The sequence below is a fragment of the Microcebus murinus genome, chromosome 5 (genome assembly GCF_040939455.1).
Source record: "Microcebus murinus isolate Inina chromosome 5, M.murinus_Inina_mat1.0, whole genome shotgun sequence".
NCBI lineage: Eukaryota > Metazoa > Chordata > Mammalia > Primates > Cheirogaleidae > Microcebus > Microcebus murinus.
The window spans coordinates 101358772-101385538 of NC_134108.1; the positions used below are offsets into that span (position 1 = coordinate 101358772).

Consider the following 26767-nt stretch of genomic DNA (forward strand, 5'->3'; position numbering starts at 1 on the left):
AATATTCTTGCCAAAAAATTTAACCTGAATCTGATTAAGCCATTAGATCTAATTATCTATTATATTTGCAAGAAACATAGGAGACAGTTAAACAATACTACAAGGATGCAGCTACTAATATCCAGATTATGAAAAGCTATATAGAACAAATGACCCAACCTCTTTAACAAGATAACCACAAACAGAAAACAAAAATGGAGAGGGAAACCTATAAATTAGAAGTAGCTTAAAAGACATGCTAACCAATTGTAATATATAGATCTTATTTGTGCCCTGGTTTGGAAAAATTATTTTTGAAAAGTGATGAGACAATCAGAGATGTTTTAACACACTCTAGATAGTGCATGATTTTAAGATTTAACATTAAAAATTTTAAGTGTGAAAATGGTATTGTGGTTGTTTACTTTTTAAAGGCTTCATCCCTTTGACATACTTATTGAAATGCTTATAGATGAAATTATATGATGTCAGGGATTTGCTTCAAAATAATCCGGGGTTGAGGAAGTGAGTGGGAATGTAGTTGAAACAAGAGTGGCCTCAGTTGGTGATTGTTGAAGTTGGGAGGTGGATACATGGGAATAAATTATTAATATATTATTCTCTCTACTTTTGTACAGGCATACCTCAGAGATATTGTGGTTTTGGTTACTCACCACCACAAGAAAGTGAGTCTTGCAATAAAGTAAGTAACACAAATTTTGGGTTTCCCAGTGCATATAAAGGTTAGGTTTATACTATACTGTAGTCTATTAACTGTGCAATAACATTATGTCTAAAAAAAGTACATACCTTAATTTAAAAATACTTTATTGCTAAAAAAAAAATCCTAACAATCATCTGAGCCTTCAGTGAGTCATAATCTTTTTGCAGGTGGAGGGTCTTGTCTCAATGTTGATGGTGCTGACCGAACAGCATGGTGGTTGCTAAAAGTTGGGGTGGCTGTGGCAATTTCTTTAAAATAAGTTAACAATGAGGTTTTCTCCATCTATTCTTCCTTTCACAAAAGATTTCTGTAGAGCATGTGATGATGTTTGATAGCATTTTACACACAGTAGAATGTCTTACGAAATTGTAGTTAATCCTCTCAAACTCTGCCACTGCTTTATCAACTAATTTTATGTAACTCCAAATCTTTTGTCATCATTTCAACAGTGTTCACAACACCCTCACCAGGAGTCGATTCTATCTCAAGAAACCACTTTTTTTGTTCATCCATAAGAAGCAACTTCTCATCTTTTCAAGTTTTATTGTAAGATTGCAGCAATTCACTCACATCTTCAGGCTCCACTTCTAATTTTGGTTCTTTTGCTGTTTCCACCACATCTGCAGCTCCTTCCTTCACTGAAGTCTTGAACCCCTCAAAGTCATCCATGAGGATTGGAATCAACTTCTTCCAAACTCCTGTTAATGTCAATATTTTAATTTCTTCTCATGAATCACAAATGTTCATATTGGCATCTAGAATGGTGAATCCTTTCCAGAAGGTTTTTAATTTTCTTTGCCCAGATCTGTTAGAGGAATCATTATGGCAGCTATAGCCTTATGAAATGTAGTACTTAAATAATAAGAATTGAAATTTGAAATTACTCCATTTGATCAATGGGCTGCAGAATGCATGTATTTTGAAGGCATGAAAAAACATTAATCTCCTATACATCTCCATTGGAACTCTTGCATGACTAGGTGCATTGTCAACGGGCGGTAATGTTTTGAAAGGAATCTTTTTTTTTCCAAGCTGTAGGTCTCAACAGTGGGCAAAATATTCAGTAAACCACGCTGTAAATAGATGTGCTGTCATCCAGGCTTTGTTATTCCATTGATAGAGCACAGGCAGAATAGATTTAGCATCATTCTTAAGGGCCCTAGGATTTTCAGAGTGATAAGTGAGCACTGGCTTCAACTTAAAGTCACCAACTGCATTAGCCCCTAACAAGAGAGTCAGCCTGTCCTTTGAAGCTTTGAAGCCAGGCATTGACTTCTCCTTTCTATCTATGAAACTCCTAGATGACATCTTTCAATAGAAGGCTGTTTTGTCTATATTGAAAACCTGTTGTTTAGTGTAGCAACCTTTGTTCCATGATCTTAGCTAGATCTTCTAGATAACTCACTGCAGCTTCTCCATCAGCACTTGCTGCTGCTTTACTTTGCATTTTTATGTTATGCAGATGGCTTCTTTTCTTAAACCTCATGAACCAACTTCTGCTAGCTTCAAACATTTGTAATTTCCTTACCTCTCTCAGCTTTCATAGAATTGAAGAGAATTATGGCCTTACTCTGGATTAGGTTTTGGCTTAAGTGAATGTCATCGCTGGTATGATCTTCTATCCAAATCACTAAATCTTTCCCCATATCAGCAATAAGGCTGTTTTGCTTTCTTATCATTCTGGAGTAACACTTTTAATTTCCTTCAAGAACTTTTCCTTTGTGTCCACAACTTAACTAACTGTTTGGTACAAGAGGCCTAGCATTTGGCCTATTTTAGCTTTCAGCATGTCTTCCTCACTAAACTTAATCATTTCTAGCTTTTGATTTAAAGTGAGAGACATGCAACTCTTCCTTTCACTTGAACACTTCAAGGACATTGTACGGTTATTAATTGACTTCATTCCAATATTGTTGTGTCTCACAGACTAGGGAGCCAGAGGAGAGGGACAGAGACAGAGGAACAGCTGGTGGGTGGGGCAGTCAGAACACACACAATGTGTGATTAAGTTAGCCATCTTATACGCATGTGGTTTTTGGTGCCTCAAAACAATTACAATAGTATCATCAAAGATCACTGATGACAGATTGCCATAACAAATATATGATAATGAAAAAGTTTGAAATATTGTGAAATATTGCTCATTAAAATGCAGAGTCCCAGGTCCACTCAAGACCTGCCAAATGAGAATGTCTAGGAGAGGGGCCTATGATCTGTGTTGGGCAGTTTTAAGCCACACAGATGTCAGGATCCTTGTTCAAGATTGTGTAATAGAACTAGTACATAGCACAGCCTATACTCTAGACCAGGATCATGATATCCAAATCACACCCCTTAAGGCAAGGTCTCACTGTCCAAGTTGGATCAGGAACCTCCCTCCCTTAAGACTTTACATTTGAACTGTTGTCAAAGACTGAAATATGTTATTTTACCTTAATAACCTTTTTTTTTTTGAGAAAGAATCTCACTTTGTTGCCTAGGCTAGAGTGAGTGCCGTGGCATCAGCCTAGCTCACAGCAACCTCAAACTCCTGGGCTCAAGTGATCCTTCTGCCTCAGCCTCCCGAGTAGCTGGGACTACAGGCATGAACCACCATGTCCGGCTAATTTTTTTTTTTTTTTTGGTATATATATTTTTAGTTGGTCAATTAATTTCTTTCTATTTTTGGTAGAGACAGGGTCTCGCTCAGGCTGGTTTCAAACCCCTGACCTTGAGCTATCCACCTGCCTCGGCCTCCCAGAGTGCTAGGATTACAGGTATGAGCCACCATGCCTGGCCAATAACCTTTTTATTATAAATATAATACCCTGTAGAAAATGTGGAAATATAGAAAAGTATAAAGAAAAATTTTAAATCCCCAGAGGCACAGTTAGCCGACTGCTAACTGTGAACACTTTCAATCCATTGGTGGAGGAGACATTCAAGGGTGCCCCTGACAACCCGTTACCTTCTGACTGTTTTCACCACCTACCCCTATAGTGAATCCCATGCCTACCATTCCGCCTGGCACTGAGAGGGGGGCAGCTGGATCCAAAATCATTATTATTTTTATCACTAAATCTTTGGACATTTCTTCCCACTCATAGATACCCTCTTGGCCACTACAACTGCACATGCATCAAATGCAGATATGAGATGTGCCCCTGATGTAACTCACAGAGTCTCACGTTCACACTCATATTTTTTTTGAGCCCAGCACACATGCTAAAAGCTTTTTTCTCTCCATGCCAAGTTCCATCTTCTCCCTCCCCACCACCTAATTTTCCAGGTTTCAGAGCATGTTGGGGCTTTCAGGTCCCTCATGGGACTTGTAGGTTATATATATAATCACTCATGGTCTGGAAAGGGTCATAGGCAGGCAGGTTAATTTTAAGAGCTCTAGTTTAACCCAAGAAAATAAGAAAAAATTAACATTTCTCTTCTTAGTGATTAAAAATCATGACTGCCTGACTGGCTGGGTAAGCAGCTATTAGCCACTGTACACAAATACACTATCCTACACAGAGGCCTGTGCTAAAGTGTGTTTCATTGCATGTATACAAGCAGGATGAGGTGAAGTTTCGGGTGGGGAATCTAAGAGCCAGAGGACAAGGGGACCTGAGAGGCCACTTCTGAAAGGAGATAATGCTTCAGTTAAATATTTCTCTTCCTCCCTTTCTGCTATCCACCCCAACCCATAGCCAACGTGGTGCTCAGGCATTCTGGGATGGCTCTGATTCCCTCCAACCATCTGGAGTAGGTGGTGGAAGATGTGGTCCTCTCATTTTTATAACATCCCAGTGTTATTTTTGATCAGAAGTTTGGCAAAGGAGTCATACCATCAGTAGGACCCTTTCTGCTGGTCACAAGTAACCAATTTGTATTTTTCCAACACATAGAGGAGGAAAGATACTTTGAGACAAATAATTCTTCCACTCAATATCATTTGACCCCTTAAGCTTCATCCAGTTTCTCAGAGACGTTTACACCATGGTTTCTGAAAACTGAGGCCAAAGGTACAGGCTTGTTTCCCTCCTTTCACTTTGGGGAATGGTTGTTAAGTAGAGCAATAGCTGGGTGGGAAGAGGAAGTGAAGGAGAGGAGGAAACCACTGGTCACTAGATAATTCACAATCCGTAAAAGTGGAAGGATGGCCAAATTCTCTGAAACCTGGATGGCCAAAGGAAGATTCTACAACTTTGAACACTGACTGCAGAGTCATTACACCCAGATTTGATGTGAACTGAGCATGGCCGCCCAGAAGCCCACAGAGAGGGTGGCACAGAGGTGGGCAGGTTTGGTGGCGTGCCTAGGAGTGGGTGGGAGGCTAGGGAGGGAAGGAGAGGTACCTGTAAGGAATGAAGAAGAGTTCTCAGCACGATGGCTTTCCAAGGAAGTAGGTCCTGTCTTCCAGGTCCCCTCTTGGCTGACTTTCTCCTTTCTGCCTGTACTTTGCTCCATAGCTATCAGCAAGCTGATTTGCTGGAGGGCAAGGGGACAAGTGTGGCTAGGGCTGGGTCTGGACAAACCCACTGCCAGGCCCACTGCACCCACATCTTCCTGCCAGGTCACCATCTGAGAGGTCACTTGGAATGATGCTAATCTTAAGGCTGGGAAGAGAACCAGGAACTAGGCCTGCCCAGATCACATGTCAGGTGTTCCTCCTTCCGAAAGATGACATTTCATATCAATGGAGTCACACGATACACAGTCTTTCCCTTTGGCTTCCTTCGTTTAACATGCTGTTTTTGAGGTCCACCAATGTTGTAGCATGTACCAGCAGTTCGTTCCTTTTTTTAAAAAACAGTTCTACTGAGATAAAATGTATTTACCAAATAATTCTCCCATTTAAAGTGTATAATTCAATGGTTTTTAGTATATTCACAGATATGTTCAGTTATCACCACAGTCAATTTTAGGAAATTTTATCACCTCAAAAAGAAATTTTGTACCCTTTAGTTATCAGTCTCCTATTCCCTCATCACCCCCCACCCCATCCCTAGCCCTAATCTACTATCTGTCTCATAGATTTCCTAATTCTACATTTCCATATAAATGAAATCATGTAATGTATGGACTTTTGTGACTGTCTTCTTTCACTTAGCATGTTTTCAAGGTTATCCAATTTGTAGCATGGATCAGTACTTCATTCCTTTTTGCGTGTGTATGGTAAAACATACCTAACATAAAATTTATAATTTTAGCCACTTAAGTGTACAGTTCTGTAGCACTAAGTACACTCACATTGTTGTGCAACCATTACCATCAGCCATCTCCAGTACTATTTTGTCTTCCCAAACTGAAATTCTGTATCCATTAAATGATAACTCCCCTGTTTGCCTTCTCTTCAGCTCTGGGCAACCACTATTCTACTTTCTATCTCTGAATTTGACTACTTTTAGGTACCTCATATAAGTAGAATCGTAGAATATTTGTACTTTTGTGACTGGGTTATTTCACTTAACATAATGTCCTCAGTGTTCATCCATGTTGTAACATGTGTCAGAATTTCCTTCCTTTTTATGGCTGAATGTTATTCCATTTTATGGATAAACATTTGTTTATGAAAATTTTGTGAATGGATAAATATTTAGTTTACCCATTCCTCCATTGATGGAATTTGAGTTTTTCCCATATTTAAGCTATTATGAATAATGCTGTTATAAACACTCATGTACAAGTCTTCATGTGGATGTGTGTTTTCAGTTTTTTTGGGTATATACCTAAGAGTTGAATTGTTAGACTGTATGGTAAATCCATGTTTAATTGTTTTAGGAACTGCCAGACAGTTTTCCAAAGCATTTCACATTCCCGCCAGCAGTATATGAGGCTTCCAATTTCTCCACATCTTTGTCAGCACTTACTACTTGACTTTTTTATTCTGGCCATCTTAGGATATGAAGTGGTATCTCATTGTGGTTATTATTGTTATTATTATTATTTATTTTTTTTAGTTTTTGAGACAGAGTCTCACTGTGTTGCCCGGGCTAGAGTGTTGCAGTGTCAGCCTAGCTCACAGCAACCTCAAACTCCTGGGCTCAAGCAATCCTGCTGCCTCAGCCTTCTGAGTAGCTGGGACTACAGGCATGCGCCACCATGCCCGGCTAATTTTTTCTATACATTTTTAGTTGGCCAATTAATTTCTTTCTATTTTTAGTAGAGATGGGGTCTTACCCTTGCTCAGGCTGGTTTTGAACTCCTGAGCTCAAAGGATCCACCGGCCTTGGCCTCCCAAAGTGCTAGGATTACAGGCCACTGCGCCCGTCCCTCATTGTGGTTTTGATTTGCATTTCCCTGATGGCTAATGATGTTTAGTATCTTTTCATGAACTTATGGGCTATTTGTTTATAACTTCCTTAGAGAAATGTCTGTATCTATCACTCTCTATCCCCTTACCTATTTTTTCAAATTATATATTACAATTTAAGATATTATCTATTGGTTTTTATTTATTTATTTTCTATCCCCTCCTCCACTAGGCTATATGTTCCATAAGAGTAGGGATTTTATTATTGTTTCTCAATGCCATATCCCTAGTGCTTAAAACAGTGCCTGCCATGTGGTAAGTACTCAATAAGTTATTTGCTGACTGGATGAGTGAACAAATGAATGGACTCATTAATAGGGAAAACTGAGCCAAACTACAAAAGTCTTCCCTGCTCCCACCTACTCTCCCAACAGCAGCAGAGTGGGGAACTGGGCAAGCCACAGCAGCAGCTAGAAGAAGTATCACTCTTGAAAAATAACAATATCTGCACCTGATTGAGTGCCCATTATGTGCCCAATACTGCTCTTGGCACTTTCACCCATTATCTCTAATCTTTAGAACCACCTTGAAAAATGGGTATAGGGCATGGGGGTTAACCAAGGAGGTTTCTGAGGCAACGATTGGAATCTGCTGCTCCCTAAGTATGTGATCTTGAACAAGTTTTTTGAGCTTGAAGAGTCTCAGTTTGCTTATCTGTAAATGTGGTTAATAGAATGTCTTTCACAGAGTTGGTAGGAAGATTATTTTTATTTATTTATTTATTTGAGACAGAGTCTCGCTTTGTTGCCCAGGCTAGAGTGAGTGCCGTGGCGTTCAGCCTAGCTCACAGCAACCTCAAACTCCTGGGCTCAAGCAATCCTGCTGCCTCAGCCTCCGGAGTAGCTGGGACTACAGGCATGTGCCACCATACCCAGCTAATTTTTTCTATATATATATTAGTTGTCCCATTAATTTCTCTCTATAGTAGAGACGGGGTCTCGCTCTTGCTCAGGCTGGTTTCGAACTCTCAACCTGAGCGATCCTCCTACCTGGGCCTCCCAAAGTGCTAGGATTACAGGCGTGAGCCGCCGCACCTAGCCTGGTAGGAAGATTAAATACGATAATGTGTAAAAACATCTAGCAAACTGCCTGGGATAAAATAGTTGCTTAATAATAGTTATTATTTTTATTGTATCCATTTTTTCTTTGAATTTCCAAGATACTGCAATTTTTCAGATGAAGAAACCTACTTGCAGAGAGGTTAAATGACTTGTTCATAGTCACACAGGTATCTGATGAAGGACTAAGCAAGGATTCGGCGTGACCTCAGAGCATATGTTTTGTACAATATCTAATAATGATTTTCTCCTCTGCTGAAAAGATCTGTTCTTTCTTTGAAGACCCTTTTTCCATCTTGTTAGCTCTTCCTTGAAGTCAGTAAGAAATGTTTACTCAGCAGAGTTGGGAAACATGGTTGCCACAAACAATAAACATTGATTGAGCAGCCCCGGATGCTGAGCTGTGCAGGGACTGGTGTTCCAGGAGCAGAAATCCCTGAGGCAGAGCTATCTGGTGGCCTTGAGATCCTGCTACTGCTGTCTCTCTCCAGATGAGGATGTGGCCTTGCCGAGGCCTGGATGGCTTAGCAATGAGGAGGGCTCATGTTTGTGAACATCACCTTAAATGGAAGAGTGTATGGAGACAGAGAGAGAGGGAGAAAGAAGGAGAGAGAGAGAGAGAGAGAAAGAGAGAGAGAGAGAGAGAGGGAGGGAGGGAGGGAGGGAGGGAGGGAGGAGAGACTGAGCGATCATAAAGCTAGAAAGAGATTCAGCATAGAAGGAGGATAGGGCTGTCTGCAGGGGGCTAAGAGCTGTGGAGACCTGGACCCTCTCTTCTACTCTTTCATTGTACACTAGTGATATGGCTGGACTCTAGGGTGAATGGCTATGTAGGACCCTAGAGATGGGGTATCCTTGGCATGGTTCTCCCAGCCTCAAAGATTCCCTGGGTATGGCAGGGGATGCAGCAGAGCTATGAACCAAGGAGACCAAGGCTGGTGTATTCAGTGGTAACCTGAATGAACAGTAGACCCTGGATGAACAGGGTCCCCTACTGGCACAACACCACGGGAGTCTCATAATACCGGCATAATCCAGGGAAGTCCCACTGGTTTGAATTGACAGCTGTTTTAATGGGTAGAGACAAAAGGTTGAAGTTAATTTTACTTATGGAATATGAAGACATGAGATATTTCGGGCATGTCTAAGTTTATGCACTGAGATTCAAGCCCACAATATCAATAGTACAAAGCAGTACACAATAAAGCCAAGTGAGCAGCACAATTGCGTTTACTGGAGTTCAGAGGAGGGAGAGATCATGGAGGGCTGCCAGGAAAGGCTTCTTGCAGGATGGGACCTGGAATGATAATAGTAGTAACAATAATAATGATGATGATGGTAATAATAATAATTACTGTTTATGGAAGTCCTGGTTCTTTTGTTAAAATTTTTACAAATTTATGAAGTACATGAGAAATTTTATTACATATATATAATGCGTAGTGATGAAGTCAGGGTATTTAGGATGTCCATCACCAGAGTACAGTACTTTTTTGTTTTTTGTTGTTGTTGAGACAGGGTCTCTGATGCCTGGACTAGAGTGCTATGGCATCAGTGTAGCTCACTGCAACCTCAAACTCCTGGGCTCAAGTGATCCTCCTGCCTCAGCCTCCCAAATAGCTGGGACTACAGGTGTGAGCCACCATGCCAGCTAATTTTTTTTATAGAGATGGGGTCTCACTCTTGCTCAGGCTGATCTCAAACTCCTGGCCTCAAGCAATCCTCCCGTCTTATTTAATATTCACAACAACCCAGGGATATATGTAGATGTTATTATCTCCATTTCGCAGTTGAGGAAACTGAGGCTCAGAAGCTCAGTGAGTAACTTTCTCATGGTTACAAAGCTAATAAGTAGTTGAGTCAGGATTCAAACCCAGGTCTACCACCTGTCCTAGGCCCATGCCATTTCATACTTGAGTATGTGTCTTGAAGGACCAAGCTGAAACTTGCTTCCCTTGACAGTGATACAGCCAGAAATCCCCAGTGGGTTCCCACGGCACTTTGGTTCCTCCTCCAAGTGCCCAGCTCCTGGTGCTCAATGATGTGTCCATGTTCATCTCCTCCAGAGCAAAGTTCCTGGAAATCAGAGAAATGTCTTGTTTGCCTCTATCTTCATCATTTTTGCAGTGCTTGGCACTCAATGGGCATTCAAAATATTGAATAAATTGATGAAGGAAAAAATAAACATTAAATACTGTGATACCACAAAGTATATATTTGTATGACATTTTAATTGCTCTTATGATTCATGGTATTTTTGGAGAGGCATAATTTACAGGCATAGCAGGGCCTATAAATAAAGATAGGAAAATGAAAAATTAAAGTATAAGATAGTAAATGGTAATATGCCAAATTGCATGGATTCTTTAATAATGCAATAGCAGTTTAGAAAATATAGAGGTTAGTATAATCTTAGGTGGCATAGGGAAAGAGAGAACTAAGGACAGCTTCTTAAAATGCTATATTTGTCAGAATTCCCAGTTGCAAGCAATGGAAATAGATTCTGAATAAGTTAAGCTATTGCGTAGCTCTCAGAAACACTGGGAGAGCTGGAGAACCAGGCTCAGAGCTTAAACAACTATAACCATAGCCCAGACCACTCCAGAAACAGTGCTTGGTGAGAGGATACTGCTGTCCACTAGACGCCGAGTCTCATATCACTGACACCATCGGGTCAGGGCCCTGACCTTGGTACTTGGTACTGCCACAGCTGCATGGAAACTACAAGTTGCTGCCTCTAGGAGCACTCTCCACTCGACTCTGCTTCTTCCTATCAGTAACTCCAGAGCCAAAGTCTGGGATAGCTGCATCTGATTGACCCTGCCTAGGACAGTGCCGGCATCTGGCTGCAAAGGAGGCTGGGAAAACATGTGTCTGGCATTTACAGCTTCTACGGTAAGAAGTGGAGCTTGCTACATATAAGATTCATAAAGTGGGAAATTCTCAGGGGCTGAGCATCCTTCACCCCAACCTCGCAAAAACAAAATGGCCACCTACAGTTAGCAAAGCTAGAGGACAGAAAAAGGAAGGGGGAGAGTCACTCGAGAGATCAAGGAGTGGTTTAGGGCAGTGGAAAGAGTATCTAGGAAGCCTGGAGGGAGAGTGTGAGGACAGAAAGGTAAGGTGCCAAGTGCTTTGGAGTGCTCTAGGGAGAGTAGAGGTAGTCTTTGTATTTGGAGATAGAAAGGGGTGCTCTGTGACTTCACTAAGAGCAATGATAGTCGAGTGTGGAGTTAGAAGACAATCATAGAGAATTATGGAGAAAATGAGGGTATAGACATGGAGAAATTTGTCCCCAAAATATTAAAGATGTTTCCCTTTGTCTCTGTAATTATTACAAAAACACAACCCTGGCTGGATGCAGTGGCTGACACTTGTCATCTCAGCACTTTGGGAGATTGAGATGGGAGGATTGCTTGAGGCCAGAAGTTCGAGACCACCCTAGGCAACATAGAAGACACCATCTCTATGAATAAAAACATTAGGAGGATGTAAGGTACTTGCTGTTGTCCCAGGTACTAGGGATGGTGAGGCAGGAGGATTGCTTGAGCATAAGAGTTTGAGATTGCAGTGAGCTATGGTTGTGCCACTGCACTCCAGTCCAGGCAACAGACTGAGAACTTGTCTCAAAAAAAAAAAAAAAAAAAAAAAAAATCAAAGGCCAGGCGTGGTGGCTCACGCCTGTAATCCTAGCACTCTGAGGCCGAGAGACGGGTGGATAGCTCAAGGTCAGGAGTTCGAAACCAGCCTGAGCAAGAGCAAGGTCCCGTCTCTACTAAAAATAGAAAGAAATTAATTGGCCAACTAAAAATATATAGAAAAAATTAGCCAGGCATGTTGGTGCATGCCTGTAGTCCCTGCTACTCAGGAGGCTGATGCAGGAGGATCTCTTGAGTCCAGGAGTTTGAGGTTGCTGTGAGCTAGGCTAACTCCATGGCACTCTAGCCTGGGCAAAAGAGTGAGACTCTGTTTCAAAAAAAAAAGAAAGGAAGAAAGGAGAAACTAATACCAATACTAATATTTGGCAAGGATGTGGAGCAACTTTAATGTCATACACTGCTGCTATATGAAGTTCAAAAATAGGAAAAACTAATCAAGGATATTAGAAGTCAGGATAGTGGTTACATCTATTTTAAGGGACTGTTCTTTAAAAGAAAGAGACAAAAAGAAGACTTTGATCCCATGAAGTCTTTTTCTTTAGCTTAATTAGCAGAAGACAACAGATACAATATACAGTAATATACATTTGTTACACCATCTCATGGTTACATGAATTTTCTGAATCTGCCACAATTTAGTGGATCTTGGCCATGTAACCTATTCCACAAGACATCTTGCTGGTCCACTGAACTGATGACATCAAGCTGATAGGATATGTAGAGTATAAAACAGAAAGTACCTTACATGTTTTAGGAAATACATGTATACCAGAGGGTAGGAGACCCAAGTACAAAGGCCTTTCACCTCATTGATGTTTTTTGGTGTTTAGTGATCTTTCATACAGGTGTCTCCTCCAAAAATGAAGGACAAGTTGATTTACTTGTGCTACCTACTCCTAAATGAACAACAAAAAAGTTACATCACTTAGGTGAGTTTAGAGACAGTGTTTAGAGACAGAGTTTAGAGACAGTGTACCATGCTTGAGTTACTGCTCTGACCTCCTTACCTGGTTGCCTAAAATGAAGCCACATTTGAGTGAGATTCAGAGGAAGAGAAGGTTCTCCAGCTGGTCCAGACTGCAGTGCAACCTAGTCCTTATGATCATTGTGATGTTCAAAGTGTTTGAGGCAGATTGAAGTGTTTTATAGAGACTGAGGCCACTCTTGACAGGAGAATCACAGCAGAGGCCCTTTGACCATGGCCATTGGCAGCTAAGTATTCTTTCTTTGAGAATTAGCTCTCGGCTTGCTGTGGGCCTAGACACAGTATGACCGTGGAACACAAGTTGTTCTCGTGAGCTGGCTATTATCTGGGCTTCCTAGGTGTGACGCTAGATGTGGATCCATCATCAAGTAGAAATGATGTATACAAAATGAGGCTAGAGCAGATCCTGAAGGCACGGTGGCTCCAGTAGCCGCACTCTCCTGCTGCTGCATTGCTATTTCTTCCACCACTGGGCCCTGACGACGAGCCCTGTTACCAGACTGTGGTGGAAAAGAGACATGATTAGTTTAGGCTGTCTTTACCTGATATGTTGACATGACAAAGAAAGGACCACTGTGATTTTTTGGCCCCCAATCAAGGGTGACCCTGGAGAACACTGGGGATGGGCAGGACTTCAAAGAATACATCTAACTGGGCCAGGCGAGGTGGCTCACACCTGTAATCTAGTACTCTGGGAGGCCGAGGCAGGCGGATTGCTCGAGGTCAGGAGTTCGAAACCAGCCTGAGCAAGAGCGAGACCCCACCTCTACTATAAATAGAAAGAAATTAATTGGCCAACTAATATATATATACAAAAAATTAGCCAGGCATGGTGGCACATGCCTGTAGTCCCAGCTACTTGGGAGGCTGAAGCAGGAGGATTGCTTGAGCCCAGGAGTTTGAGGTTGCTGTGAGCTAGGCTGACGCCACGGCACTCACTCTAGCCTGGGCAACAAAGCGAGACTCTGTCTCAAAACAAAACAAAACAAAACAAAACAAAACAAAACATCTAACTGTGTAGTTTTCTCAGAAGGAGAAAGTGCCGAGGTAGGAATCTACGCTGAAGCTTAGCCAGAGGTTAATAGTTTGGCTCGATGATTAGGGAGCTAGAAGTAATACTGAAAGGAAGTGTGGAGAAGCATAATGTGCATAAACCTCTCGAAATGGGTCCCCTATATGACAATATCTGTCATGATTCAGTTGCAGACTACAAATACCACTCTGTCTAGTTTAAGGAAAAAAGGGAGTTATTGCCAGGGATTAGGGGGCTTAAACAATATTTGGAAGGGATAAAAGAAGAAGCTTTAGGTGGAGCTCGCAAGAGCACTCCTTGTCCCCAGAATCTCACTGATTGTGCTGTGGTTGGGTAAGCTCTGGCTGCCACTGCAGGAAACCAGCAAATCAGCACACTAGTAACCACAGAACCACACATCCTCTGTCACAATCCACAGCAATGAAGTGAATACATCCTGCCTCTCTGTCCACTTCACTCAGTTAATTCCATTTCACATTCAAGTCTCGTGTAAGAGCAGTTGATTGGCAAAATCTCAATCACATCTGGAGCCATAACTGCAGTAGGATCTGAGACACATAGTTTTTAGCTTTCTAGGCTCTAAAGCATATAGAGGCACACGAGAAAGAGTTGTTGAGCAAACCAATCTACTATAATGAAAATATTTCTGTCACAAGAGTAGAAGAGACTCTCAATAATCAGATAGATAAGATGACCTGCTCTGTGGATGGTCCTTTTACCCCAGTTACACCAGAGCTTGCTCCATGAGCTCATGAACAAAGTGACTATGGGGCCATTCATGGGGGCAATGCATGTTGAACTGTGCACAGGATCAACAACATGGACTTTCTTTCTTTCTTTTTTTTGAGACAGAGTCTTACTCTCTTGCCCGGGTTAGAGTGCATCACCCTAGCTCACAGCAACCTCAAACTCCGGGGCTCAAGGGATCCTCCTCCCCTAGCCTCCCAAGTAGCTGGGACTACAGGTGTGCCACCATGCCCAGCTAATTTTTTCTATTTTTAGTAGAGACGGGGATTCACTCGTGCTCAGGCTGATCTCGAACTCCTGACCTCAAGCAATCCTCCTGCCTCAGCCTCCCAGAGGACTAGGATTACAGGCATGAGCCACCACACCTGGCCTGCAACATGGACCTTCTCACACTGAGACTGACCCAGCTACTGCCAACTTGGACTTGCCATCATGGACGAGGAAGCAATTTGTCCTCGTTGTAGAGGAAACTTATTTTAGATTTCTGTATATATTTCCTGCTTACCATATTTTTGCCAGCACCACCATTCAAAGACTTGCTAAATGCCTTATAAGGCATTAAAGATGACATCTTATGTAACAATGCTTTTGACCAAAGGAATACTTTTATGGTGAAAGAAGTAAGGCAATTGGGATACACAGTTCAACCCTCATGGGATTCCCTAGTTTTATTGTGTATTCCAGCTGGCCTTTAGAATAGCCCTATTGAGGTCTTAGTTATTTTGCCAACTGGAGTCAACGTCTTTTAAGATTAGATGGTATCCTACAGAATGTGGCATATACTCTGAACCAGTGACCAACTATATGGAGCCGTTTCTCTCATACCAAAAATACACAAGTCCAGGGATGAGATGTATTAACATAAGTGAGGTGGTGCCTCTTAAAAATCACACTTGTCTCGCTCCCTACCTGGTCGCAGACGTTGCAGATGAGTAGGGTCGACGAGGCTGGGGGCTGCAGCGGGTGGCAGGCGCCGTCATGCCCCGGTATTACGAAGACAAGCCGGAGGGCGCTGCATGCGCGGGCGTGAAGGAGGACCTGGGTGCATGCCTGCTGGAGTCGGACTGTGTGCTCCAGGAAGGAAAATCCCCTCGGCAGTGTTTGAAGGAAGGATACTGCAAAGCTTTGAAATATTCATTTTTTGAGTGTAAAAGATCAATGTTGGATGCCAGATCAAGATTCAGAGGAAGAAAAGGTTATTGATACCATTATTGAAACCAAGATGAAAACAACAAAGGATTTTCTCTGGCCATTAAAACAGAGTCAAAATAGGAAACAGTTTTTTCTACATCTCTTTGGTTGAACCACTTTTTCCTTCCATGGAACACTAGAGAAAATGGATGAGTTGTGTTTTTGAATATATATAAAGTAAATGATTCTCTTGATGTAAGTTAGTTTTAGAAGAAAAATTTAACAGTTATGGGCTGGGAGCATAATAAATGTGTTTTGAGCATTGTTCTAAAGCACAAAGAATGGGCAGACTGTTATTTTCAAACTTGACTCTTCAATCAAGTTACACAATTTATACATCCTGAAGGCCACTGACACAATCTATAACATGAAACCTGTCCAGAAGATGTCCATTGGGAAAGTTTAGCATAAAACTTTTTCTTTTATTCAACCTGTCTTATTTAGTTCTAAAATAATGTTTGATTCCTTAATGAAAAAATACTTCATTTGCACTGATTCACTTAAGTTACATACAGCCTCAGAAGTTTCATATCATCCAGTATAGCTGGATGCCAAGCCTCAGATGATGTTGCCATCATCTCCTGTTTGTTTCCTGTTTTCATTTGCAGGCTGGCCCTCTCCACATAATGGGCCACTGTCAGCTACAAGCCCACATCCTTACGATCTATGATCCAAAAATGAAAGAACTTCCTTTTCCAGGGTGCACAAATCAAATCCTACACAAGGACTCTGATCTCTGGATCGTCTGCCCTTGCATTGGACCAGTCCCTGTGGAGAAGAGATGGGGACCTGTGCTCTTGGGCAGGCCTGGCTCAGATGCACTATCAGTGGTAACTCCTGTCAGAATCACATTGGATGAGGGGCCCTTATACTAAAAGGGATTTGGAGCAAACTGAAATAACAGGTGTTCACTAGAGAAAGCAAGAGTAAAAAACACAAAGTGGTGGAAAAAATTTACCATTACAGTAATTTTATTCTAACACTTAATACAATAGAGAGCCAAACAGGAATCCAAGTTTCCAGTTTTATTTTTGTTAATGAAGAATGAAGAGCCATAGCTTCTTTATTCTTCACAGTTCATTGGAGTTAAAGCAATCAAGGTATTATATAGCTCACTTGCATTTTTAAAGGTTCACCCAAAAAGGCTGTGAGAATTCCACACCAGCAAGGATCATTGTTGCAGAATATCACTGAGGTCTGTTATGTGTACTATCATTCACCAGGAAAGGGAAAATGATGGATTTTCCAATAACTGTTGCATATTTATTTAAATACAACTTTTATTAAAAGTGAAAGTCTCTAAAATGTATTTTAGAAAACTCTGTCATCTTTGTTTAGTAACAGCTTTATTGAGAGCTTTATTAGGAGAAATTCACATACCATAAAATTCACCCTTAAATGGTACAACTCAGTGAATTTTAGTATGTTCACAGAGTTGTGAAACCATTACCACTGATTCCAGAACATTTTCATTACCAAAGAGAAACCTGTACCCCCATTAGCAGTCACTTCTCATTCCTTCCAGCCGCTGACAATCACTATTACACATTCTGTCTCTATAGACTTGCCTATTCTGGACTTGTTATATAAATGGAATTATATAATATGTAGCCTTTCATGACTGACTTCTTTCACTTACCATAATGTTTTCAAGGTTCATCCATGAATAGCATCTATCTGTACTTCATTACTTTTTATTGCTCAATATACCATAGTATAGATATTCCACATTTTATTTATCCAATCAGTTGGTAGAGTTTGGGTTGTTTCCACTTTGGGGCTATTATGAGTAACACTATGAACATTGGTGAACAACTTTTGCATGGACATAATGTTTTAGTTCCCCAAGATTGGAATTATAGGGTTGTATAATTCCTACTTTGACATTTCGATCCCCTGCCAAAATTTTCCATAGTGGTTGTGCCATTTTACATTTCTCCCAACAATGTATGAGGGTTCTAGTTTCTCCACATCATCATCAACAGTTGTTATTTATTTGTTTACAGCCATTCTGGGTATGAGATAATATCTAATTGGAATTTTCACTTTCATTTTCCTAACTATTTTAGCATGTTTTCCTTTGCTTATTGGCCATTCGTATATGAAGAAATAAACATTCAAGTCCTTAGTCCAGTTTTCAGTTGGGTTATCATTCTTTTTGTTGAGTTGGAAGTCCCTTAAAGATAAGTGGCAAATTGTCCCAATTTGTGGTATGTCTTTTCACTTTTTTGATGGTGTCCTTTGAAGCACAATATCTGATTTTGGTAAATTACAATTTATTTTGCTTTTGGTGTATATAAGAAACTATTGCCTAATGGTATGCTTGTGAAAATTCATTCCTATATTTTCATGTAAGAGTTTATAGTTTTACCTCTTACATGTAAGTCCATGATTTATTTTAAAAATAATTTCTCTGCTATATTGACTGGGTTGTTAAAAAAAAATAAATAAATAAAAAAAAATAAAAAAAAATAAAAAAAATCACACTTGTATCTGTAACAAATTACTACAAAGTTGGTGGCTAAAATAATGCATATTTATTATATTACAGTTCTGGAGGTCATAAGTCCAAAATGGGTCTGATTGGGCTAAAATCAAGGAGTCATCAGGGCTATATTACGTCTGGAGGCTGTAGGGGCAAATCTGTTCCCTTGCCTTTTCCAACTTCTAGAGGTTGCTCACATTTCTTGGCCAGTGGACCCCTTTTCAAAGCTACCAAAAGATGATTGAATCTTTCTAATGCTGCATCACTCTGATATTGAATGTTCCTACCTCTTTCTTTCTTTTACAAAGTAACCACTTGTGATTACATGGGGCTCACCTGGACAATACAGGCTAATTTCCCCATCTTCAGGTCAGCTGATTAGCATCCTTAATTCCATCTGCAGCCTTAATTGCCTCTTGTCATGTAACATACTCACAGGTTTGGGGCATTAATATGTGGACATCTTTGGGGACCACTATTCTGCCCACTGTATCATCCATCAACTCTGAGCTCTGCTAGTGGAAAAATTCCACCACTAGGAAAAACAATTTAGGACAAGATGGCCACTGGGTCACTTTGGGCTCCTCATTGCAATGGATCAACAGGGAAAAAAGAAGCTGTGGTATTGACAAGCATTTTTAGCCCTAATTTTCAAGGAGAAATAAGATTGTGGTTACACAGTGGGGTCAAGAGGCATACTGGGACACAAGGGACCCCCCTGGAGTGCATCCTTATGGTCCTTGTCCTGAATTATAATAAAAGTTAATGAAAGACTTCTTCAACTCCTTGTACAGGCAGGAACACCAAAGGCTTGGATCTCTCAGAAGTGAGGTTTGGGTCACACACTGAGTGAAAAGCGCTGACCAGCTGAGGTTCTGCCTCCAGGCAAAGAGCACATGGGCCAGGTAGAGTGGGCAGAAGCCATAAATACCTATAGCCTTATGATCAGTTGCGGAAATGAACATTGTAGCCTCTACCCATATTTCCTTCCCTGATTTTTCCTAAATATATTCATCTGACTAAAATAATTTCCCTTCCCCCTTTCTCATTTTTTAAAAAATAAGTGATATGTTGGTAACTGATAACTTTACAAGCCACCATTTACAAAGATATCAAGACAAGACTAGGCAGTACCGGGAGTGGGCATCAACAGAGCCCCTGGGCTTGGAGCAGGATGCAGTGACTATTGAAATCTGAGGCTGTTTATTTTGAGGGTGGGCAGGAAGTGGTTTTCATTTTATTAATATAAGGGATGTCTAAAGTGTGTTAGGTAGGAGAATTTCTTTTTGGAAGAATAATTCTTTAGGGAAGAAGAATGCATATGGATAAGAGGCGGCAAGAGGAACTTTCTGAGCCTTGTTCTTTAGATTTCCCATCACTACAACGAACTTTACTTTCAATCCCTTTATTTTCTGCTTAAATTAGCCAGTCAATTTTTCTTGCTTACAGCTAAAAAGCTCTGACTAATACAGAGTCCCTGGCTGTCTCACTCTTTCCTCTCTCTCTTTCTTCACACCTGTCAGTTTCTTCTTGCTATCACAAAACGCAGAAAGGCCAGGTCACTTCATTGTGTCATCCTATGCAACAGCCTCCACAGGCTTTCCCACTAATGACACAGGCAAGTCCAGACTCCTCACCCTGGGATCCCAGGTTCTTACCGTGCAGATGCCGAATTGCCTTTCCAAGTGTGTCATTGCTCCCTTCCCAAAGCTACCTCCAAGCCAAATTGGCTCCTGGCTGCCTTGGGAATCACCAAGAGAGTCATAATGTGACCTTTCCTCAGGACAAAGGAGTATAGCCTTCTTTGGCTACCCCCGTCCTCAAAGAGGTCTCCATACACATAACTCCAGTCTATAACAATTAGACATAATGATTCACTGCCTCATGATACATAGTTTTTGTTTTTATTGATATCTTGAACTGCTACAGGAAAAAAAAAGCAACCCAAAACCATGTGAGCTTCTCAAAGATAAGAGACCATGTTTTACTCATCTTTATAGACTAGACTCTAACAGAGTGCCTGGCAGCTATTGTTATTAGAGTTTTAAACAATTCAGAGATATTTAAGTTTTGTTTTTTTTTTCTTTTAGCAAGTAATAGCGCTGACTTGAGCTAGCTTAAATTAAAACTGGAATCTGTTCTTCCACCAGGGGAAAAAAGGAGCAGTCATCTGGCTCCATGGGCTAGACATAGAGATTGAGGGATCCAACTGCTCCTTATTCCAACTTTCAACCCAATTCTACTGTTTCAGCACCACCCCCAACTCCACCTGCAAAGGTCCCCGAGATCTCTTAAGACAGTCTGAGCTCTGTGTATTAACTATTTGGTTTATCCCAGGCCACCTCAAGACATGCCTAAATTTTGTCATCATCTCCTGTCTGCTCTCATCTTTCCTCTATTCCTTTTGTCCTATGTATTTGTGCCTTTTAAAGTTCCCTTTTTGTCTTTTTTCTTTTTTAAATTGAGGAAAGATTTGTATAACATTAAATCAGCCATTTTAAAGTGAACAACCTAGTGGCATTTAATAAATTTCTATCTCCAAATAAGTCTCATATTATGTGGCACTAGGGGTTAGGACTCCAGCATAGCTTTTTCTGGGGGACACAATTCAACCAACAAAGGAAGCAGGAACACTAGGTGGGAACTAACAACATCTGCCACATGAGACAACTGGAGACTTTTGAATGGAGTCTGAGAATTAAATGGTAATTATGTGTCACTGTTAGTTTGTGTTACGTTGCGGTTATATAACGGAAGGTCCTTGTTTTGAGAAATATCTACTGAAATACACAGGAACAAGGAACAACAGGTAGTAATTTACTCTCAAACCTTTCGCCAACAACAAAAAATGTTCTGTAATTTATACAACTTGCAGCTTTTCAAAATAAAACTATGTAAAACATACAAAAGAAAAAACAAAAACAGTATATCCTTGAATTGTCTTTGAACCAAGAGGAACTCAGAATTGAAGTGATGATTAATAGGAAACAGGGCTAGCCTTAGGCAACACCTCCCTATTATTAGGCTAGATACTAAGTGTGCTAGGATTACTTCAGTAATCTTTACATTTATTGCCTTAAAATAAGATTTATTTAAATCACAGTATAAAAATTTTATTGGATTTTTTTCTTTCAGAGATTAGGTCTTGGTATGTTGCCCAGGCTGGTCTCAACTCCTAGGCTCAAGTGATCCTCCTGCCTCATCAGCCCTGCAAGGAGCTAGGACTACAGGCACGCGCCACTGCACCCCGACTTTTATGCTGGAATTTTTATAGGAAAACTCTTTGTTATTATTGCAAGTCTCATTTCTCCATTTATACAGTTGTTTTTATGGTGCTTTTAAAATTTTATTTTGTGTATAATTGACACATAATTGTACATGTTTATGGGGTACAGTGTGATGTTTCAATATATGTACACATTGTCTAATGATCAAATCAGGGTAGTCGGCATATCTATCACCTCAAACATTTATCATTTCTTTTTTTTTTTTTGAGACACAGTCTCGCTCTGTTGCCCAGGCTAGAGTGCCATGGCATCAGCCTAGCTCACAGCAACCTCAAACTCCTGGGCTCAAGCTATACTACTGCCTCAGCCTCCTGAGTAGCTGGGCCTACAGGCATGCACCACCATGCCTGGCTAATTTTTTCTCTATATACATATTAGTTGGCCAATTAATTTCTTTTTTTTTCTTTTTTTTTCTCTTTATTCAAAGGTAATGGCATGTCATGGAATTTCTATTTATAGTAGAGATGGGGTCTCCCTCTTGCTCAGGCTGGTTTCAAACTCCTGGCCTTAAGCGATCCGCCCGCCTCGGTCTCCCAGAGTGCTAGGATTATAGGCGTGAGCCACCACACCAGGCCTTTATCATTTCTTTGTGGTGACATAATAATATTCAAGATCCTCTTTTCTAGCTACTTTGAAATGTAAAAATATTATTATTAGCTATAGTCACCCTACTCTGTAATAGAACACAAGAACTTATTCTTCCTACCTAACTATAGTTTTATACCTGTTGACCAACCTCTCCCCATTAACCCTTCACCCCACCTCCCAGCCTCTGGCAAACACTATTCTACTCTCTACTTCTGTGAGAACAACTTTTTTAGATTCTACATATGAGTGAGGTCATGTGGTATTTTTCTGTGCCAGGCTTATTTCACATGTATGCTGCTATTCTAATAAATCAAGGTGTCTGAGGTGTTACTGAGAAGACATACTTAGGTCTATAGATGTTTATGTGTGTAAGTCAAACTAATTACTTCGGGAGAAGCTCTAAAATTATGAGTAATCAGTTTGTCTTGTTTTGAAATGAAATTAGGTCTAGAGCGTAATCTGTGGTCCCCAATCCCCACGCCATGGACCCACTATATCCATGGTCTGTTAGGGACCCAGCGGCAGAGCTCCTCTGCCTCTCTCTCCTCAACCTCTCACCACCTCATGTGTAGAAAAATTGTCTTCCATGAAACTTAAGGAAGAGGGAGGTGCACAGCAGGAGAGCAAGAGTATTTACAGCCGGTCCCCATCGCTGTCATCACCGCCTGAGCTCCAGTCCCCACAGCCCACCCCCACGTCCATGGAAAAACTGTCTTCCATAAAACTGGTCCCTGGTGCCAAAAAGGTTGGGGACTGCTTATAACTTTACTTAGAGTTATGACGTTTGATTCTCTCTAATTTAATACTTTTATTCGTAAAGTTTAAAAATCTGAAATGATAAACTATCTAGAAAGCAATGAAAAAAAGAAAGCATTGTATTTAAAATCCTAAAGCATTTAACAAAAGGTATTGTGTAGACTTAAATGCTATTATTGTGAAAGAAGAATTTTTCAAAAAACAATTTATTGCCCATTTTAAACTAGGAAAAGAATGACAAAATAAACCTAAATGACAGAAAAATAATATAGATAAAAACTAAAAATAATGAATTAGAGAATAAAAAGAATAGTAGAAAGAAAAAAAATCAAAAGCTAATTCTTCAAACAGACCAATAAAGACTGGCAAGATAGATCAATATCTCATGAACCTGGTTAAGTTTAAAGTGAGCAAAAATATCAAGGTTAGGAATGAGAAAAGAGATATATCTATAGATACAAAAGACATTGAAAGAATTACATACAATTCTATTGCAACACATTTGAAAAACTAGAGGAAATGGATGGTCTCCAACAAAAAAAATTACCAACATTGACTTATGAAGAAATAGAAAACTTGAAAAGACCAATTATCACAAAAAGGATCAGGTAGATGATTACAGATTTACCCTCTCAGAAGGCACCAGAACCAGATGGTTTTGCAGCTGTGCAATGTCTATCTTTTAGCAAACAGATGATTCCAAGGGTGTTTAATCATTATAGACCACAGGGGAAAAAATAAGAAACTCCACACTTTTTATAACTACTGATTTGATTTCTTTAATGGTTATAGATTTATTCAGGCTGTCTATTAATCTTTTATATAGTTGGGTAAATTATAACTTTCAAGTAAATTGACCATTTGTTGAAGTTTTCAAATTAATGGGTACAACGTTGTTCATAAACTCATAACTTTTTAAACTATGCTGCTACAGGGTTGCTAATGTAGTTGTGCAGGTTGTTTACCACATAAGCTTATTTGAACAAGGAATGGGTGGGAGCAGTTTGTACTCAAGTTTTCCTGGTAATGAATCCTGGTTTAGGGCTGCAACCACCTGAAGGGGGCACCTTTTCCTAACTCACACAAAGGCGCTGTGAGGGCCAGTGGTGGCCCAACTGTAACTCATCTATATCCCCCTTTTCATTCTAAGATTGTTCATTTAGGGCCACTCTCTTCTTTTCTTGATCCATACTGACAAAGTTTGGCCTATTTTATTAGCTTATTTCAAAGAATCATCTTTTCTCTTTCAGCCATCCATTGTATCTTTGTCTCTCATATTCAATTAATTTCTGCTTTCATCTTTAATTACCTCTGTTCTTTCTCTTTTCTTAAGTTTATTGTATTGAGTTTTATTCCTAAGTTTTTGAACCTGGAAGCTTAGCTTACTAATTTTTGACCTTTCTTTTCTAATATAAGCATTTGACTATATGTTTCTCTTTATGAATCACTTTATTTATATCTCATGAGGTATATTTTTTAAATTCTGAAAATGTTTACACATAAAAGTTGAAAGTCTTGTGTAGTGACATTTATATGCCCAGCACCTAATTTCTGCAGTTAAGATTTTACTGTATTTGCTTTATGCTGTCCATTTTCATCTATCCATCTTTCTTTCTATCCATTCATCAAGTACCTTATTTTTTATGCATTTAAAAGGAAGTTACAGACATCAGAACACTCAACTCTTTTTTTTTTTTGAGACAGAGTCTCGCTTTGTTGCCCAGGCTAGAGTGAGTGCTGTGGCGTCAGCCTAGCTCACAGCAACCGCAAACTCCTAGGCTCAAGTGATCCTACTGCCTCAGAGTCCCGAGTAGCTGGGAATACAGGCGTGCACCACCATAACCGGCTAATTTTTTCTATATATATTAGTTGGCCAATTAATTTCTTTCTATTGATAGTAGAGACGGGGTCTCGCTCTTGCTCAGGCTGGTTTCGAACTCCTGACTTCGAGCTATCCGCCCGCCTCAAGCCTCCCAGAGTGCTAGGATTACAGGCGTGAGCCACCGCACCTGGCCTAGAACACTTAACTCTTAAACACTTCAGCATACATATCATTACCTGGATTTCAATATTATAGTTATTTTAAGGTCGATTTTCACCTATAATGAAATACACAAATATTGTACAATACACAATAGTACATTTAATGATGTACTATTGATGAGTTTGGCAAAGGCCATCCTATGAGTTTTAATACATAGTATACTCATTATCATTTGGTTCTAAGTGCTTATTGATTTTTTTTTTATTTCGGCATATTATGGGGGTACTGATTTTAAGGTTTCAATAAATGCCCATTTCCCCCCTCCCCCCACAAGTCTGAGTCTCCAGCATGACCATCCCCCAGATGGTGCACATCTCACTCATTATGTATGTATATACCTGCTCCCCTCCCCCCTCCCACCTGCCCAATACCCTATTACTGTAGTACCTATGTGACCACTTAGGTGCTGTTCAGTTAATACCAATTTGCTGGTGAGTATATGTGGTGCTTGTTTTTCCATTCTTGGGAAACTTCACTTAATAGTATGGGTTCCAGCTCTAACCAGGAAAATATAAGATGTGCTATGTCACCATTGTTTCTTAGAGCTGAATAGTACTCCATGGTATACATATACCACATTTTATTAATCCATTCTTGGATTGATGGGCACTTGGGCTGTTTCCACAGCCTTGCAATTATGAATTGTGCTGCTATAAACATTCGAGTGCAGGTGTCTTTTTTGTAGAGTGTCATTGGATCTTTTGGGTAGATGCCCAGCAATGGGATTGCTGGATCAAATGGTAGAATCACTTGTATTGCTTTAAGATATCTCCATATTGCTTTCCACAGAGGTTGAACTAGTTTGCAGTCCCACCAGCAGTGTAGAAGTGTTCCTCTCTCTCTGCAACCACACAAGCATTTATTGTTTGGAGACTTTTTGATAAAGGGCATTCTCACTGGAATTAAGTGATATTTCATTGTGGTTTTGATTTGCATTTCCCTGATGATTAGAGATGTTGAGCATTTTTCATATGTTTGTTGGCCATTCTTCTGTCTTCTTTAGAAAAGTTTCTGTTCAAGTCCTTTGCCCACTTTTTAATGGGGTTATTTGATTTTTTCTTCCTGATTTTAGTGAGTTCTAAGTATATTCTAGTTATCAGTCCCTTATCGGATGCATAGGATGCAAAAATTTTCTCCTATTCTGTAGGTTGTCTGTTTACTTTCATGACTATTTCTTTGGCTGTGCAGAAGCTTTGTAGTTTGATCATGTCCCATTTATTTATTTTTGTTGCTGCTGTGATTGCCTTTGGGGACTTCTTCATAAACTCTTTGCCCAGGCCGATGTCTAGGAGAGTGTTTCCAACTTTTTCCTCTAGAGTTCTAATAGTTTCATACCTTAGGTTTAAGTCTGTTATCCAGCATGAGTTGGTTTTTGTGAGAGGTGAAAGGTGTGGGTCCTGTTTTAGCCTTCTACAGGTGGCTATCCAGTTTTCCCAGCACCATTTATTGAAAAAGAATTCTTTCCCCCAGTATACACTGTATTGTCTGCTTTGTCAAAGATTAGATGGCTATATGAGGATGGTTTTATATCAGGATTCTCACATCTGTTCCACTGGTCAATATTCCTATTTTTGTGCCAATACAATATTGATTTAATTACTACAGCTTTGTAGTATAGTTTGATATCTGGCATATTAATGCCTCCCATTTTGTTTTTGTTGCCTAGAATTGCTCTTGATATTCGGGGTCTTCTTTGGTTCCATACGAAGCGTAAAATTATTTTTTCTATATGTGTGAAGAATGCTGATGGGATTTTAATAGGTATTGTATTGAATCTGTAGATCAGTTTGGGTAGTATAGACATTTTGATGATGTTGAATCTGCCGATCCACGATCATGGTATGGATTTCCATCTGTTTACATCCTCTGCTATTTCCTGCCTCAGTGTTTCATAGTTCTCCCTGTAGAGGTCTTTTACCTCCTTGGTTAAGTATATTCCTAGGTA

At 40.1% G+C, this 26767-nt stretch overlaps 2 protein-coding genes across 2 annotated transcripts in view; both read left to right on the forward strand.

Moving 5' to 3' along the window:
• ZNF318 (zinc finger protein 318) overlaps window positions 1–26767 on the forward strand; it is a 91759-nt gene that overhangs the window by 1630 nt on the left and 63362 nt on the right. The window contains exon 2 of the mRNA XM_012773112.3: window positions 618–682. The gene's annotated coding sequence lies outside the window, so the exon portion shown is untranslated. The remainder of the gene's footprint in view (window positions 1–617; window positions 683–26767) is intronic.
• Window positions 15362–16971, forward strand: LOC105875822 (cytochrome c oxidase assembly factor 5). Its single transcript, XM_012773131.3, has one exon. The coding sequence runs from the start codon at window positions 15450–15452 to the stop codon at window positions 15672–15674; it is 225 nt and encodes a 74-aa protein (XP_012628585.1). The 5' UTR covers window positions 15362–15449; the 3' UTR covers window positions 15675–16971.

Bases quoted from the DNA above. Each gene is read 5' to 3' on its own strand.
- LOC105875822 (XM_012773131.3), top strand. From the start codon at position 15,450: ATGCCCCGGTATTACGAAGACAAGCCGGAGGGCGCTGCATGCGCGGGC.